Source organism: Eulemur rufifrons, chromosome 2 (genome assembly GCF_041146395.1).
Source record: "Eulemur rufifrons isolate Redbay chromosome 2, OSU_ERuf_1, whole genome shotgun sequence".
NCBI lineage: Eukaryota > Metazoa > Chordata > Mammalia > Primates > Lemuridae > Eulemur > Eulemur rufifrons.
In genome coordinates, this window is record NC_090984.1 from 23,842,831 (window position 1) to 23,861,140 (window position 18,310).

At 43.1% G+C, this 18,310-nt stretch overlaps 1 protein-coding gene across 7 annotated transcripts in view; it reads left to right on the plus strand.

Annotated features, from left to right (window-relative positions):
* The first annotated feature begins 3,129 nt into the window (after positions 1-3,129).
* The window catches only part of ADPGK (ADP dependent glucokinase), a 30,047-nt gene continuing 14,866 nt past the window's right edge, over positions 3,130-18,310 (plus strand). For 4 of the 7 annotated variants that reach the window (XM_069457748.1, XM_069457755.1, XM_069457771.1 and 1 more), the window contains exons 1-3: positions 3,130-3,393; positions 10,351-10,576; positions 13,381-13,443. In XM_069457748.1, coding sequence (XP_069313849.1) covers positions 3,167-3,393; positions 10,351-10,576; positions 13,381-13,443 — 516 coding nt within the window. In that variant the 5' untranslated portion in view covers positions 3,130-3,166. Of the gene's footprint in view, positions 3,394-10,342; positions 10,577-13,380; positions 13,444-18,310 lie in introns of those variants that run through there. The other 3 variants (XM_069457764.1, XM_069457799.1, XM_069457789.1) reach the window with 3 other exon arrangements.

Genomic DNA, 18,310 nt, shown 5'->3' on the forward strand with positions numbered 1-18,310 from the left:
CACAGCCTCCTAGTTCAGAGCAGTTAATCCCAAAGTGGAAATCCAGAACCACCACACTATCATCTCCACAAGCTAAGAAGACCCCTGCTCCCTGCTCCCAGTCTGTGTAGGAAGTCCTAGTACTATCAAGGCACTCTCATGCTTGCCTCACGGCTGCCATTCTTGTCACCTGGCTCCTGTGCTTCCAACACCGCTACCTCTCCCCTGCCGTGTCCAGAGGCAGTCAATCTAATGCACTCCTGACGGCAGGTTAGGGAGGAGGATGTCTGATTGCCCAGTGCTGTGGCTGCAGACACAAAGCAGTCTCATTTCGGGTCCTGGGATCCTTTATTCCATCTCTTTTTGTCTCCTTGGAGTTTTCCATAACCTTTAAAGCTGGGTTCTGACTCTGGCCTTTGGGTATAGCCTGTGGTGGGCCATGTCCCTGGCATCAGCAAAGGCTTTGACACAGTGTGTGGCCTTCAGAGAACAGCTTGGATGAAACCCCAGAGGCCTGGAGCTACAGGGAAAGTGGGTTAGCCCAGCTTTCACAGGGACTGTTTGGTCCCACTTTAGTGTCTGCTCCAGTGTGGGAACAAACTCCTTGAAAGCCTTTCAGATGCGGGGAGAAGAGTGCTGACTGGTATTTATGTTAAAGCCAAAGCTTTAGGCTAGTTTGGGAACTGACAAGACTCTACTAATTCCTTGTATAAATTAGGATCTGCTCTCTGGCCTTCCAGGTCAGGGTCTTGGGTGGGACACCTGGAGCCTCCATTTGCCTCTGAATTTTCTGGAATTGAATTGCTTTTTTCTCTTATTTTAAGGTCCTAGGAGAGAGCCAAAAACAAAGGCCATATCTGGAAGCAATTTGGGTGGGAGAGGAGGTGTCTTGAGTCCTGCCCAGCCCTTTTCTCTTTGTTCAGCCTAGGCAAGGGAGCCACGGCTGCTCATTCAGACAGTTTGTATAATTGTCCCCAGAAATCTAAGTTCTGGAAAAACAATTGGTTCGCAAAGCATTCCAGACTCTCTGAACAGATAGATGATCAGAATCTGAAATGACTGTTTTTCATTAAGGAAATAGTTCAAGAGGGACTATATATAGTACCAAGAGAGCTGAATGCCTGCTCCTGACCCCCTGAAGAAGAGTGAGAAGGAATTAAAGCCCTTGTGATTGTGTGTGTGACCAGAAGCCACACCAGGCTCCATCATGACTGGCAACTGTCCCTGGTGTTCTGTTCTTTACTTCCTGTAGCTCCTGACTCTTCAGTTCTCCGCTGGAATTGAGGTTGGCTCTTAGCTCCTGTCTGGCCCCTCCACCACCCACAATGCAAACCCACACCAAGTGACCAATGATAATAGCAGAAGGCCCAGAGCAGCCGCCATAACAACCATTAGGGGCCAAGCTTGCTGCTGCAGCCCACAAAGTGCCAGCACCCCATTTGGTCTTTTACATGAGAAATTTCCATTTTGTTCAAGCTGCTATTGTTTTGTCTCTGTGATAAAATCAAAAGTTCTGGCAAGCCTAAAAAGAAGCAGAAGAATTAGGTGCAAAGTGCTGGCAGTTCAGCAGCAATGTCATGGAAGTGGGAAGGACCTAGGTGGCTTTCTCGCCACATTGCTTTGGTGTGGATTACTCTTCTAGTCCTCTAGGCCTGTCTGCTCTGTGACCTTCCTGCAGTTCAGCTTTCTCTGTTTCCCCAAAACCTCACCTTGGAAATATATTTAAGTGGCCCTATCTGACCTTGGACCTTATGTAACCCCATGGGTCCACAACCAAAACCAACTAACTACAGACACAATAGAGAGAAATGGTCTCTAGCCAGTCAGCAGACTCACTGCTTTGGAGTTAGGTGCTGGTTCAGTCACCTCTGGGTAGCAGGAAAACCTGACAACTGAGGGCCACGAAAGGGGGCAGTTTCTCTGGGAACTGATTGACCTGACTCCGAGGAGAGAGAATGGACAGGCAACTCTAGGGAAGACAGCTTCGTGGCTTCACACACATCTCACTGGCTCCTTGGCTTCTTTTTTTTCCAAGGTAGCCCAAAGCTCTTCCTCTGAAAGGGACGGTAAGGTCAGCTGGACTGCGTGGGATGGACTAGGGGAAGGTAGATGACCAGGATGGGGAAGTGCTGGTGAGGTGGGACTAGGGAGAATGAAGACTAATGCCCAAGATCAAAACTAGGGAAATAAAATTTCACTTCCAAACGAAAAGGTCAGGGGCAGAGTGGAAAATTGGACATCATGCCCACGTCAGGAGCTAACAGAACTGGAAAAAGGGAAACAGGCCAGGGAACCAAACAAGGCCGGGCATGGAGGCTGCTGAGAATGAGCTGGCACAAAGCCTAGCTTCAACTGTCTCTCAACCTAGACTCGCGTGCAGAATGGTCACACCAAAGAAGATAGGGCTGTGTTTAAGTGGTATCACCAAGGGGAAACGAGAAATCAGGGTTTCTTAACCCAGGTCCATAATCCCCTGTGTTGTAACACAAGTTTGTGTATATTTTTCTGAGATTGTTGAAGGGAACAGCGCCCCCAAAAGGGTTATTTTAAGGTTTGAATGTTTAATCTGGTCATCTAGACAAAGATGATCACTGCCAGTCTCTGCGGGCTCTCCTCAGTCTCAGCCCCTCCAAAGGGGCAGAACCCCCCTGCCTTGCATGCCCAGGGGGTCTCTGCAGCGCTGCTGCCGTCAGAGCTGATTCCTCCTGTAAGTGCGGAGCGCCGGGCCTGGAAGACGATGGAGGATGGACACAGGGGCTAAAGGACGGATTAAAAGAGAGGGTTGTGATTCGTGCCAGTGAGGACAACGTCTGGCTCAAATATTAACGAGAGGTTTGCCCACTTCTTCATAATCCGTCCGTTTCGTTTTACTGGGAAAGCAAACGTGTTCCCATCCCTCTATTTGGGGTACAGCCGGAGTTCTGGGAACGAGTAGAGCACCAGACGGGCACGATAGCCTTTAACCCAACTCCTTCGGGCCTCGGGGCCGCACCGTCCAGCGCTGGGACGCGGACTGAGGACTAGGACTCCCCGCGCCCTGCGTAGGCGCCCGGCCCAGCGCCCCGCCCCTCGGGCCCGCGGCGCGCCGCAGTGACGTGACGCTGGTGCCGACGTAGCCGCGCCGAGCCCGGAAGAGGCGCGATCCGGGCGAGGAGTCTGACGGCGCCGCTGCCGCGTCTCGGTCCCCATGGCGCTTTGGCGCGGCTCTGCGTACGCGGGCTTCCTGGCGCTGGCCGTGGGCTGCGTCTTCCTGCTGGAGCCGGAGCTGCCGGGCTCGGCGCTACGCTCACTCTGGAGCTCGCTGAAGCTGGGGCCCGCGCCCCAGGGACCCGTCTCCCCCGAGGGCCGCTTGGCGGCCGCCTGGGACGCGCTTATCGTGCAGCCGGTCCAGCGCTGGCGCCGCGTGGCAGTGGGGTAAGTGCCTGCGGAGCCTGGGTCTCTGGACCTCCCCAGAAAGTGCGGGCGCTGCGGGCCTCCGAGGTCCGCCTTGTAGGTCGGGCGGCTTGGGAGCTGGGAGGTAGAGTAGACCCCGCTTGGAAACGGGTTCCCAGAGGTCCCCGGGAGGCGCTGGTGTCCGCGCTGCCCCTTTGGCGAGAGGCATCGGTCGGCCAGGTGGAACGCGTTTGGTCACTGCTGCAGGCGGCACTCATCAGACTGCTTTTTCCGCTCACTGCCCCCCCCCCCCCCCCCCCCGCCCCAGCCCTTCTCGCATCCCGGTAGGACCGGCCCTAATAGCTTGTTGGAAATCCCTCTCAGCCTGACACCCTCATGTTCTGAGCCTCTTTCATCGTTCCAACTTTCAGCCCGTCCTGCTCCTCTGGAGACTGTTCGTTCTTTTCAGTCAAAGATGCTTGATCTTACCCACTTTGACGGCACTCTTCCTCTTGCTTCTGAACTTCTTGAAGATGGGTGGTCTCTGCCTTTAGCAACCCACTGCATTTCTCTACGCCTTATTTTCCCTCAACGCCGCACAGTCTGGAGACCACCACTCTGCTGCACCTCTCCTCAGATTTTCAAATTCAACTGCCTTTTTGTAGTCTTCATTATCAACTGTGTAGCCTTCCGACGCGATGAACACTCCCTTCTCCTTGAAACTTTTCTTCCGCTGACTTCAGTGACACTCCAAATTTAAGGTTCTACCAAATCACAGTGCCTCCTTTCTTTGTATTCTTTCCCGGCAATGTAATTATTCCCTTTAAGCTAAACTTTAGTCTCTGTCTCAGTTCGACTTAGCTTTCTTTTTTCTTTCTTTCTTTTCTTATTTTAGAAACTAATACCTCAGAATTTTTTGGTGGTGGTTGTTGTTGAGACAGGGTCTCTCACTCTGTCGCCTGGCTAGAGTGCAGTGGCGTTATCATAGCTCACTGCAGCCTCAAACTCCTGGGCTCGAGCCATCCTCCTGCCTCATCGACTTTCTCTGAGTGTTGGGGCCTGGAGGAGTAAGGTAGAAATTGTCCTGAAGATTAAATGAAATAAGCCATGTAATCTATCTAGCATGGTGTCTGCTTTAAAAAGCATTTAAATGTTAGCTAGTATTTTTTATCATTTAACATTTAAATGTTAGCTAGTATTTTAGTATTTATTATATCAGCACATTTATTGGTTCTTCAAATGGATCTTCTTTTTCTTGTTATTTCAAGTTCAGGCCCTTTTCTCCTACCTTCTCTTTAAATTGTTCTCCCTTGCTTTATACACATTCATTCAACAAATATCCACCAACTACGTGGGTAGTGTCAGATCTGTGCTAGGTTCTTAGGATACAGAGATGGGCGATACAGGTTCCTGCCTTGTTGAAAACAGATACTGTGTTAGTCTGCTTGGATTGCTAGAACAGAATGCCACAGCCTGGGTGGCTTAAACAGAACTCTATTTTCTCATAGTTCTGGAGGCTGATAGTGCAAGATCGAAGTGCCAGCAGGGCTGGTTTCTGGTGAGGCCTTTCTTCCTAGCTTTTAGGGCATTCTTGTTCTTATGTGGACCCTAGTACTATTGGATTGGGGCTCACCCATATGACCTCATTTAACTTTAATTACTTCTTTAAAGACCCTATTTCCAAATACAGTCACATTAGGGGTTAGGGTTTCAACATATGAATTCGGGGTGAGGGGGACACAATTCAATCTGTAACAATTATGATTAGGAAAAGAATGTCCCAAGAGAACCAGGCAGCAACCTTAAGTCCTTGTATGACCTAACTTTAGAAGCACAGAGGGACCTTTCTACCAGAGTCACAGGTGTACCTGGTTTTAAGGGGGCAGGCGTGGGGAGTAGGGGGAATAGAACATACTTGATGGAAGGAGCATCAGTGTCACATTGTAAAAAGAACATGTGGGATAGGGCATCTTATTGTAACTATCTTGAAAAATATATTCTATTATGGTGACTTTCACGGAGCAGGCCCTAGAGAAGAAATAAGATTTCTCCAAAGGTGGGAACAGCCACCTAGGCAAGAGAACCAAATGTGGAAAAGGGCATGGTTTGTTTGAGAACAGCAAGTTGGCCTTGTGTTGGGGCAAGAATCTTATGGTAGAGAGATGTAAAGAGAGGATGCTGAGAAGGGAGAGTTAGGCCAGATTGTGAAGGGCCTTTCATGTCAGAATAAGTGATGGGAAGCCATCAAGCTTTATAAGCGGGTAAGTGATGCTAAGTTCTTCGCAGAGAATAACTGGTGGTCATGTGAAGAGTGGATTTTGAGCAGTAGTTCTAACCTGTCTTACTGCTTCACGTCATTTTTGTGGGTAACAGATCCATTGGTAATATTTGCATTACCCAAAGAGATTTTTAGCCCAAAGATGGGGATATAGGAAGAGTGGGTGGGAACAGGTGCAGTACTTGTACAAGAATCTCATTTTGGGGGGTGTGTATGTTGTAGTTTGACTTCTCAGAAGAACACACACACATACATACACTGTCTCTCATATACACACTTACACACAGACTCACACACACTCACTCAAAATGTAATACAATAGATAAGGAGGAATGTTTTGAGACCCTGACAAGGGTTAAGAAGCCACTGTAGGGTATTTGTGAAGGGAGAAAAGAGCCTGAACCAAACGTGGCAATGGTGATGAAGAGGTGAGATTTGAGAGAGATTTAGATAACAAATTGAAGGTGGTAAAGAAAGGCAATCAAAAGTGACAGGTTTTTAGTATTGGGTATAACAACCTTATGAGGGAGGCAGATACAGGTGCTGTCATCAGTCCTCATGGATGAATAAACAGGCTTAGAAACATTGATTTGCCCAAGATCAAATAGCTGTCAAGTGCTAGAGGTGCACCTTAAGCTGGGTCTTTCCCATTTCTGGTTCCATGTTCATGCCACATTGTTGTCATTAAGAAAGATTGAAGAAAAAGGAACAAGTTTGTGGAAGAAGGTGAGTTTGATTTCGGGGGAGGGGAAATGTACATTGTTGTGGGATTTCAGGTGAAGCTTCTCTGTCAGCTGCTAAAAATGAGAGGCTGGAGTTAAGGAGTATATTGAGGAACAGGGTTGCAGATTTTGGAGACACCAGCACTTAGGTTGAAGCCAGAGACTGGATAGGATCACTCAGGAAAAGAACATGAAGAGAAGGTAAAAAAAAAAAAAAAAAAAAAATGGCAAGGGTAGAATTCTGGGAGGTACCAGCATTTAAGGGGATGGAGGAAAGGGATCAGAGAAATAAAGGACAGAAAGAGTTTTAAGACGATATAGTGGTGAGCCCACTACCACATCTTTCTAGGAAATGGGGCTCCTCCCTAATTGTTCATTGGGTAAAAGGTGATGAAGCTTCATCCTAACATTCATTTGCTGTGTAACTGGCTTCACCTTGCCTGCCCTTTGAAACCTATCTTGGTCTTCTCCCCCATACGAATTCTGCGTTCCAGCTAGATCAGCATTCTTATTCTGTCCGAGGTTAATCCCTTCATCCACAACTTTGCTTGTGCAGGCTCCCTACGTTGGCTTCAGTATCAGATAAATCTGGACTTGGATCTAGGCTCTTCCAGTCTGTGGCTTTTGGGGTGTTGGTTAACCCACAGCTTCACTTTTCTCAGCTGGAAGCAGTGATGACTAATTACCTCTCTCACAATGTTTTGCAAATTGGTGTAATGTATCTGAAGATGCCTGCCTAACATAAACTACTTCATAAAGATGGCCTCTTTCTCTGTCAGATGCACCATCTAGGGTTCAGCCCAGGGACCACTGCCCCAGCCCTTTTTGATTTCTTTACAGTTCTATATCTTAGTGTGATTAGCTGTAATCATGATTAGCTCTTGCAATATCTGAGGCACATAATATTAAAGCTAGAAAGAACCTTAGAAAACATGTTACAGAAGATGAAACAAGGGAAGTGGTAAGAAACATCATCCTTGCCTTTGAGCAGCTTACAGTCTAGAAGGGAGAACTGTGCTGGCTCTGCCAGCCCTCAAAGCCTTGTTTTGGCATCCAGCATCTATTGCCTTGCCTCATTTTCCAGTTGTTTGATCTGTTTTCTCCAAAATCACGCTGTAATCTTTTATACATTTCTTACTGAAATGTGAAATTCCATCTACATGTTCAGTGAGCAGTTTTGTCTTCTGGTTCTTTAACTTTCTGTCTACCTTTATTTCCCCTTGATAATAAAGCACCTTATGTAATGTGCTTGTTTGCATTTTGGAATGCTGTTAAGTACAGAGAAAGATTCTTGCTGTGGTTAAAGGATTATAAAATATAACAAGAAAGCGGATGAAAAAGTACTTGTTTGGCATCTGGCACATAGTAGTTCAATTTTTTTATTATAAAAAGTTATCAAGTAAAAATTTTTCTTCTGTAAGACTGTTTCTGTCCCCACCCCACCCCCAGTATTCCTGTCATGATTAGCTGGGGGATGGAAAATGTTCCTGTGGTGGTTACATCTTTAATTCAAAATTAGTTCTCTTGGGTTTCATCTTGTGTTGCAAAATATGCTGAACTTGGTTCCTTTTGCTTTCTTTTTGTTTTGTTGCAAACTCAGCTTGTCCCATCTTATCTTTAAGGTGTCAAACTGTGTTTGAGGTCAGCGTTACTGGATATGAAAGTGATGCGTTTATAGTTTTTGAAGTAGTTATTTTCAAATATAGGTTTCGATCAGTTCCAACTTTTGCTCTCTAGACCCATATCCAGTTGGATACACTTTTAGAGATGGCTGTCTGGAGGAAATATTATAGTATCCCCTGTTATCCAAACTCTTACTCTGTGAAACTCAGGAACCTACTGGAGTCCGAGAGCCAGGGATACCTGTATTACTATTGAGATTCTACCTCACAGGTATCTTAATTTGCATTCAGTAGAAATAAAGGGCACCGTGTCTGAGGTGGAATTGAGACCAGTTTACAAGGTGTGTTTGGTTTACTATTGTATAAGGCTGTGAAAGGAGTGTGTCTTAAACATATCTGCAAGCACCTGCCACATGCATGTCAATGTATTTTATGAACTGAAGGGCATTGTAACTCTTAGATTATGCTTTTCCGGTTGACCAGAGTCATTATATGTGTCTTTGATGTTCAAAGAATGAGAAAATTTGAGTATTTAAATGCTGTTTGGTAGGCAAAAATCTTTTCAAAACAGATTCATAGGGGAAGAATTTATAAAGGGATCCTTAGTATGAGGATGCAGTCCATTTGTGTCACGAGGGAGGATGTGTCTCTTCCTTGCCCTTGTAAATCTTCCTGAAGTGATGTAAATGGTATCTAGCCTACATAGAAACCTTTGTAAAGTTATGTTATTTTAAAAATTATAAAAGTAATTTTTACATGCTTGTAAAAACTAGAAATATATCTGATCAAAAGTAAAGTTCCTCTCCTTTATCCCAATCTCCTTCCTCTTCTCAGAGTTTGCCACCATTAATGATTTGGTGAGTCAATTTTCAACCCAAGAGATGTTTGAAAGAGACTGTAACAGAAACATCATAGCTATGTATTTTATGCTTAAATCCAATCCATTGGCCCTTCCTTATTAATGAGTTTACCTTCTGGTTCCAGAGCTGCTCAGAATTAACTCTGAAGCCCAGTCACCCTTATCATTAGGAGCTGACTCAGTTGGCCTGCTGTGAGCTTTGTTCCTCTCAGAGGCTGGGAGCTACCTTTATGGTCATCCAGCCCCACTGGCCAGAATGACATCCCCAATAGGCAGAGGCAAGAAATAAAGGTGACCATGACAGGAGAAGGGCACAAAGACCTTACCTAGCTACCCTGATTATCTGGCCCTTCTCTTTTAAAAAGAAATGACTTTTAGCAAGAAACACTGAAAATATAAGCCAGAACTTCTCCGTACACACATAGGAGAGGACATGTGGGATAGGCCATGCCAGACAGCCTTAATACAAGTTGAGCACATCTAATCTGAAATCCAAAACCTTGAGCACTGACATGATGCCTGCCACAAGTGGAAAATTCCATAAGTAGTTAACGTAAACTTTGTTTCATTCACAAAATTACTTAAAATATTGTATTAATATAAGATTACTTTCAGGCCACGTGTATAAGGTGTATATAAAACACAAATGCATTTTGTGTTTAGACTTGTGTCCCATCCCCAAGATATCTTATTATGTATATGCGAATATTTATTCTGAAATCCAAAACACTTCTGGTCCCACGCACTTTGGATGAGAGATGCTCAACCTGTATTTTAGAATTTCTGTAGAGCCAACCAGGTGAGGCAGCCCTTTAAAATTCGTGCTTCAGCCCTGTGAACACCTGCCAAGTGATGAGTTGTTACAAGGCCACAGATGTGCCTAAGTCTTTATAGCACCCTCAACGCTAAGATGCAGGGTTTCAGCTGGGAGTATTTAGGCATTTAGGTATTTAATGTATCTTAATCACCATCCTCATTTGTCTTTGGAGGGAAGGTGACTGATATTTAGCTTTTGATCAAAATTTTTATTTTGTTTTCCCTGCACCAAGCACTGTTCCTAAATATACATTAACTTATTTAATCTTCATATTATTGCCATATTATAGATGTGGAAACCGAGACACACAGAAATTAAAGTGACTTGCCCAAGTCTCACAGCCAACATGAGTCCAGTTTGGCTCTGCCAGCATTTTCTCAGAAATGTTACATTTTTGTTGTCATGATAGCTTTGTTCTGAAATACTAAGCACCTGTCTTCTCATTTTGTAAGTGGTAACTTTGTACAAGCTTGCCAAACTGTTGAAAAGAGCCCTGTGTTCTGATCTGAATATACATCCAGATAAGTATATGAGTTTCCTTCCACCACATGCTATTCGCTTTTCAGTTCACATTTCATTTTCACTTCCCCTTATTTTTCTGTTTGAATACAGTTCTCGGAAACATTTACCCGTTGTTAAATGCAAATGGCTGCCCAGTGCTTCTGCTTTTTTCTTTCACACTGTCTCTTTCCTCCTTCCAGAGTCAATGCATGTGTCGATGTGGTGCTTTCAGGGGTGAAGCTCTTGCAGGCACTTGGCCTGAGTCCTGGGAATGGGAAAGATCACACCGTTCTGCATTCAAGGAATGATCTGGAAGAAGCCTTCATTCACTTCATGGGGAAGGGAGCAGCTGCTGAGCGCTTCTTCAGTGATAAGGAAACTTTTCATGACATTGCCCAGGTTGCATCAGAATTCCCAGGAGCCCAGGTCTGTTCAGTTCACCAATAATAAATTAAGACAGGGTGGGGAAAGAGGTGTTTTTCATATGGTTCTTAGAAGAAAGCAACCAACTTTTTCTTCCAGTTTGCCCCAAGATGGTGATCATTGGGAATCCAATTCTATTGTGTTTTCTCTTTTTGTAAAACTCTGTATCTGACCTCCCAATATATAGTTGTCTTCCCCAGTTGTGACAGCCAGAAATGGCTCCAGACGTTGCCCAGTGTTTCTCCCACGTGGAAACAGAGGGGAGCAAAATCACACCTGGATGAAGACTGTTGGTCTAGATTGGTGGCTGTCAGACTTGAGTTTGCATCAAAATCATTTGGGGAGCGGGGAGGAGGGGTGGCCACTGTTGAAACACAGATTCCTGGGCCTGCTGTCAGAGTTCTGATTCAATACATGTGGGCTGGGACCCAAGAATTTACCCTTCCAGCAAGTTTCGTGGTTGATGCTGTAAGTGTGAGAATCTCACTTGAGAATCATTGGTCTGTAGGGAAGAACCTGTCAGAGATAGAGAGAACCTTAGTGGTCCCCAAGCCCACCTGATGATCATAAACAAAGCCCTGCAGCCTGCGTGGTCCAGGCACTTCCTGGAGGCTCACACAGAGTACGAGGCAATGCTGGGGCTGGAGGCCCCAACCATGGCTCTTCCCACCTCACCCCCACGTGCCTGCTGCTGCATGGACCTGCATGCCTCTTGAGGCTGAGTTTTTGTTGTTTGGTTAAGTATCTCCCCCACCCCCCTGCCCGCCCCATTCTTCTTCCTCACCTAAAACCTTCCTTTGGCCAGGCACCCCAGTCTGGGTCTGTAGTTCTAGCAAAAGAAGCTCTTTATGCCGGTTTTAATTGGCATCTTTCACAGGCAAACCTTTATGACCACTTTTATATTGATGACTTTTAAGATTTTAAAGATTTTTATCCTTTGAAGCTGCCTATTTGAACATCAGAAGCGGGCACAGGCATGACCCAGCTGGGTTTCTAAAGGAGACAAGTTGTTAACATTTCGGTTATGATCATTTTGACAGCTGAGCTCGTGGTGAGATTCTAACCACTTAGGCAGAATGTTGGTAGTTCTAGCATGATGATGAGTCTGCTGCTCAAAAGTATTTGTGATCATGGTATTTAAACCACCAATTTGATTTCTGTTCTCTCCTGCCTTGGACCTGCTTTTTGTTCATAATGAGAAAAAGTTTTACAAAAACTTTATTTAGCTTTTTGATGGGCCAAATTATTTCTTAACATTGTAAAACCTAAAATATAAGTGTTACTTACCTTCTACTAGGGAGGCACTTCAATTTGGTGCCTTTTCAAAACTCCTTTAAATTATAAGGCAAGTTGATTGATAAATAACAGTTAATAACCATTATGTGAAAACTCTGAAATCCACTTTGTAGATAGCTTAATATATTCCTCCAAGATTTTTTAGTAAATCCTTCTAGCCATCATAGTTAAATAAAACATTAATTAAGGCTAACATATTAAAAAGCCAAATTTTAGCCTACATACCGCAGAAAGTTTTAAATTATTTCTAGAAAGCTGTTACTGTTCCACCTGAATTCCGAGGTTGGTCAGCACAAACCAAAGGATGAGTGATGTCTAGCATCTAGAGTTGTTTGTTTAAACTATGCCTCTGCATGGGCTGAGGACTAGGAAGGTCGGGTAGTATGTCCCACCCAGGCAAGACTATTGATTAGGCTTCTCAACTTTCATATTAGAACAGCAGCCTTGTCTCCTGTTTGTCAGGTTTCCAAGGCACATGGATCCATCCTTAGTCAGCAACATGGAATACCAACCTTGAATTATCTGCTCTCTAGATCCTCAGCTCAGAGATGTGTTGTTTAGGAGGAAATATTGTCCTATATTAAGGACCATTACTTTTATAATAGAATTTACTCCTAGGAAACCTGTATATTTCCTAACACATCCATGTGTTTCTTCCTTTCTAAAAATTTAGCGTCAAACATCTACTGAGCACTTACAAAAAGAAGACAGTCCCTGCCCTGAGGAGCTAGTCATGTACCCAGATGATAATGAACCCAAGCAGACAAGGGCTATATTAGAGGTTTGTTCAGGTTATAGAGGTAGGGAGGGAGCTGTAATCCAGTTTGGTGAGGGCAGTTGTGGAGGCTGAGATTTCAGTGGGGAAAGGGGAACAGAGAAGGTGTCACAGGAGAGATGATACTGCATCTGTTTCTTGAAAGGTGATCAGGGGTTTACCCAGTCTAGTATGAGAGAAGGGGAGGGCATCTTAAGGAAAGGAAAAACGTGCCTAAGGCACAGAGACGAGAGGAAGGCTGACTTGGAGCTTCAAGTAGAGTATGGAGGGCAGGGCAGGAGATGGAGGCAGAAAGGGAAGTGTGGGTCAGATAAAGAAAGGCTGTGTGTGCCTCAATTGAGAGTTAGATTTCAATTCATTTTGATATCTGCTGAGTGATTTTCAGGAAGAGAGTGACTTTTTTCCTTCATTTTAGAAGGATTACAATGTAGAAGATAAGATTTATCTGTACTTTTGGTGTTTCCTGCATCTCTTGCCTAGAAGCTCAGAGCCAAATTTGACCTGTAGTTAAAGCAATCATACTAATTTTTCATGGTTAGCATATTTATTTTCTTTACCTTTCCCTATTCTTGTCTATTTCTATGTCTTACTGACCTCATCTGTGTGTCCTTTGTTGTAAAATCACCTCAAAATATTTTTGGGAAAAAATGGGTCATAAATTAATTTTTTTTAATTAAAAATTATTAAGCTTGATATAATTGTATGAAAATACTAATAGCTTTGAACTATCTTACAGCACTATGTAGGAGGAAATGCAGCTTTAATTGGACAGAAATTTGCAGCCAACTCAGATTTAAAGGTAGGTCCGATTCTCAGATTAAAACCTGTACCTTTCACTAGACGGTTTCCGTAATTTTAGGAGTGAGAATGACTATTTGTTCTTGATTCAATTGTGGATCACCTGCAGTGTGCCAGACCCTGGCCCTCTGCTTAGGAAACAATATGGTAATAGTAAGAGAGCAGTAGTAACTAATAGTTTCTGAGTGTTTCTATGTGCCTGACATTGTCTTTAGTGCATTACATAGATTATCTAATCCTTGCAACAACCCTATAAGGCTAGTTGGTACTTTTGATGGTACTGTCATTGTCCTTGCTTTCCACACGAGGAAACTTGAGGTATAGAGAGGTTCACAACTAATATGTAATGGAACTAGGATTTTAACCTCGGCAGTCTGACCCAAAACCCCATGTTCTTAAATACTGTATTGTGTAATAATGAGTAGCATGTGGGCTCTGGAGTCAATACCTGAGACTTGGGATTACACAAGTGTTGAGAGAAACCATAGGTGAGCCTGGATCCAGAGTGTAGAAAAATGAAAGCCATTAGATGGGAGTCAGGAGAGGAGTGTCTTCAAGTCTTAAACCATTTGGTTAAGTAGAATTAAAAATCATTGCTGTGTTCAAAATAACATCCAGGTAAGAAGTTTGTCTCGCTATGAGTGGAATAGGTCTGAATGGGGAGGCCAGCAAGGAGGTTATTGCTGTTGTACTGTAAGATGATTAAGGTTTGGATTAGAGCAGCCAGAGAGGAGAAACCTGTGTATTTAAAACCTACTACTATGGGATCGCTGGCTTGGCTAGACCGTACACAGGGAAAAAAGAAAAGAGATGTAACAAAGATGATTCTGCAGTGAATAAACTTGAGAAGTGCAGAATGGTTGTGGCTGCTGACAGGAGAGAAGGGAACCATGAACGGTTCTCTAGCTTTGCCTAAAAATAGAAAGATGGGTCAGAGCCAGAGATGAACTCAGTACTACAGATAGTAGATGATCAGCAGTTTCAGAGGAAAAATTCATATGGAGCCAGCCACACCGTCCACCAGGAGATGGATGTGCTTTAGATTGAGAGAGTTAATTAGAGTGTGAGCATTCACATTTTAATAAGAATCAAGGTTCTCACGAAATATTAGAGTAGAAAATATAGATTTTTATAGTCATTATCCTTATACATAGTAATTAACTCTAAAATAGAGAAGATTAGAAATTCCAGGGCTGACCTTTGGAAATATTAGCAGTTAATGGGTAGAAGAGAAGAAAAGATCGATCATAAGGTCTTTAGAGAGAGCCAAGGCCTTTTGTATCAGAATCTCAGGAGTTTTCATGGGTCCCTAAAAGGCTACCCTCCTGATCCTGAAAAATAATTCTGGCCTCTGGAAAGACAACGTTGAAAGTCGTGGGTGAGTACAAGATTGACTTTTCAGTATTGACCTCCCCTGGGGCCAGCATTTGCTCTCGGTGTTTGGAGAAGCTGGGCCTGGGAGCAGTCTGATTGGAAGGCATTCTGATAAAGCAGGTGTGGCCTTGGTGGGTGATTGAGGAAAGAAAAGTGTTACCTGTTACTCAGCCCTCACGACTGTCTTATGATTTTATAATCTTAAAGATAAGAAAGGTTCCAGAGAGGCTAAGTATAGTACCCGGGGTCTCCTTGCTGGTAAGTGGTGGAGCCAGGATTCAAATGCCAGGCTCTGCCATTACTTCACCACCGTGTTCTGCTCTCTCAAAGTGATTCATTTTAACATGCTGCACGCTTCTCAACACGGACTGAGTGATCATCTGAAAACTACCAGAGACTAAGAACTAGGTATAATAATAGCTAACATTGACTTACATCGTTCTTATTATATCACATGCTGTCCTAAGTGCTTTACATACATACAACCTCATTTAATCCTCACAGTGCCCTGTAAGGAAAGTCCTTTTACTATTCCCATTTTGCAGATAGGAAAAATGAGGCATGGAGAAATTAAAACTGCTGAATGTCATATACCCAGTACTGGGTAGAGCTGGGATTTGAACCCAAGTAGTCTAGCTCCAGAGTCCATACTTTTAATGGCCATGCTATACTATATCTCAGAAATAGACCCTGATGAATATAGTAAAGGTAGATTCATTAGAATAGTGGAATAGAAGCCAAATTGCAGGAGAGGACCTATGCCTTTAAAAAGTATATTTGTGTGCCAGGCACAGTGGCTCACGCCTGTAATCCCAGCACTCTGGGGGACTAAGGTGGGAGAATTGCTTGAGGCCAGGAGTTCAAGACCAACCTGAGCAACATAGGGAGACCCTGTCTCTACAAACAATAAAAAATTAACCACTGTGGTGGCACATGCCAATAGTCCCAGCTACTCAGAAGGCTGAGGCAGGAGGATCGCTTGAGCTGAGGAGTTTGAGATTGTAGTAAGCTATGATGACATCACTGTATTCTAGCCTGGGTGACAGAGAGAGATCCTGCCCCCCCACCAAAAAAAATATATATATACACACATATTTGTGGAATTTAGCTAAGAATAAGGAATAGATGTTATGTTTTGTCAAATGCTGCTTCTGTATCTATTGAGACAATTGTATGGTTTTTGTTTTCCAGTTTGGTATTAATATATGATAATTACATCGACTTTCAAATATTAAGCCAACCTGGCCCCCCTGGCATAAACCCTACTTAGTTCTGATGTATTAATTATCCTTTTCATATATTGTTAGATTCAGTTTACTACAATGTTGTTTAAAATTTTTACATCAATTTCCATGAGGGATATTAGCCTGTATTTTTCTTAATAATGTGTCTAGTTTTGTTATCAGGGTAATCCTGGCCTTATAGAAGGAGTTGGAAAAAAAAGTTTGTGTAGAATTTGTGTTATGACTTCCTTAAATGTTCATAGAATTCACCAGTGAGGCTTCTAGGCCTATAGTTTTCTCTGTGGGAAGGTTTTGGCAACATTGATTTCTATTTATTTTATGTTATGTTATTTTTTGAGACAGAGTCTCACTCTGTTTGCCCAGGCTAGAGTACAGTAGCATCATCATAGCTCACTGCAGCCTCAAACTCCTGAGCTCAGCTATCCTCTTGCCTCAGTTTCCCAAGTAGCTGGAACTACAGGCACATGACATCACATCCTGCTAATATTTTTTTCTATTTTTGATAGAGACAGGATCTCATGCTTGCCCAGGCTGGTTTTGAACTCCTGACCTCAAGCGATCCTCCCACCCCAGCCTCCCAGAGTGCTAGGATTACAGGCATGAGCTACCACACCAGGCCAACATTGATTTCTTTAGAAGATGTAGGGAAATTTCAATTTTCTGTTTTTTTGAATGCGCTTTGGTAGTCTGTATCTTTTAAGGAATTTGTCCGTTTCATCTAAGTTGTTGAATTTATTGACATAAATTTAATCATAATAATCCCTTATACCTTTAAGATCTCTAGAATCTATAGTGAAATTATCTCTTTCATTCCTGATATTGATCATTTATGTCTTCTCTTTTTTTTTTTTTTTTCCTGAGCAGTTTGACTAAAGGTTTATTAGTTTTATTGCTCTTTTCAATAAGTAATGAGCTTTTGGTTTCATTGAGCTTTTGGTTTCATTGATTTTTGTTTATTATTTTTCATTGACTTCTGCTTACTTTGCGTTTAACTTGCACTTCTTTTTCTAATTTCTTAAGAAGCTATTGTCATTGATTTGAGACCTTTCTTACTTTCTGATATAGGTGTTTAGTGCTATAAGTTTCTCCTTAAGTACTACTTTAGCTGCATCCCATGGATTTTGATACACTGTTGTAATTTTCATTCACTTCAAAGTACTTTCTAATTTCCCTTTGATTTTTTGAGATGCACTATTTAAAAGCTCACTCGTGGACTATTTAGAGGTGTTATTTACTTTCTAAATATTTGGTGATTTTCCAGATATTTTTCTGTTATTGACTCTATTTTAATTTCTTTGTGGTCAGAAAATATGCTTTCTATGACCTGACTTCTACTAAGTTCATTGAGACTTTTTTATGCCCCAGAATATGGTCTATCTTGGTGAAATTCTGTGTGCACTTGAAAACTTTTCAAGAATATACGTGGGTAGTTCTGTTGTTGGGTGGCTTGTTCCGTAAATGTCAATTAGATCAAGATGGTTGATAGTGTTGTTCAAGTCATCTGTATTCTTACTGATTTTCTGTCTGCTTGACCTATCGATTATTGAAAGGGGGTCTTGACATCTCCAACTATAATTGCCGCTTGTCTGTTAACCTTGCCGTTCTATTAACATTTTGCTTCAGGTATTTTGAAGCTACGTTATTAGGTACATAAATAGGTAGGATTGTTACATTCCCTTCATGAATTTAACCCCTTTATCATTACCAGGGATAAAGAAAATCATTTCATAATGTTCTTTGCTCTGAAATCTATTTTTATTGAAATGGCCATTACAACTTTCTTTTGAGGTATTAACATGGTATATCTCTTCTAGCCTTGTGTTTTTAACCTATTCATGTCTTTATATTTAAACTGTATTTCTTGCTGGGTGCAGTGGTGGGCACCTGTAATCTCAGCTAATTGGGAAGCTGAGGTAATAGAATCACTTGAGCCCAGGAGTTCAAGACTAGCCTGGGCAACATAATGATACCCTGTCTCAAAAATAAATAAATAAATAGGCCAGGTGCAGTGGCTCACACCTGTAATCCCAGCACTTTGGGAGGCCAAGGCAGGAGGATTGCTTGAGGTTAGGAGTTCAAGACCAGCCTTGGTAACATAGCGAGACCCCCATCTCTACAAAAAATAGAAAAATTAGCTGAGCATGGTGGTATGTGCCTGTAGTCCTAGCTGCTTAGGAGGCTAAGGCAGGAGGATTGAGGCTTGAGCCCAGAAGTTCAAGGTTACAGTGAGCTATGATCACACCACTGCAC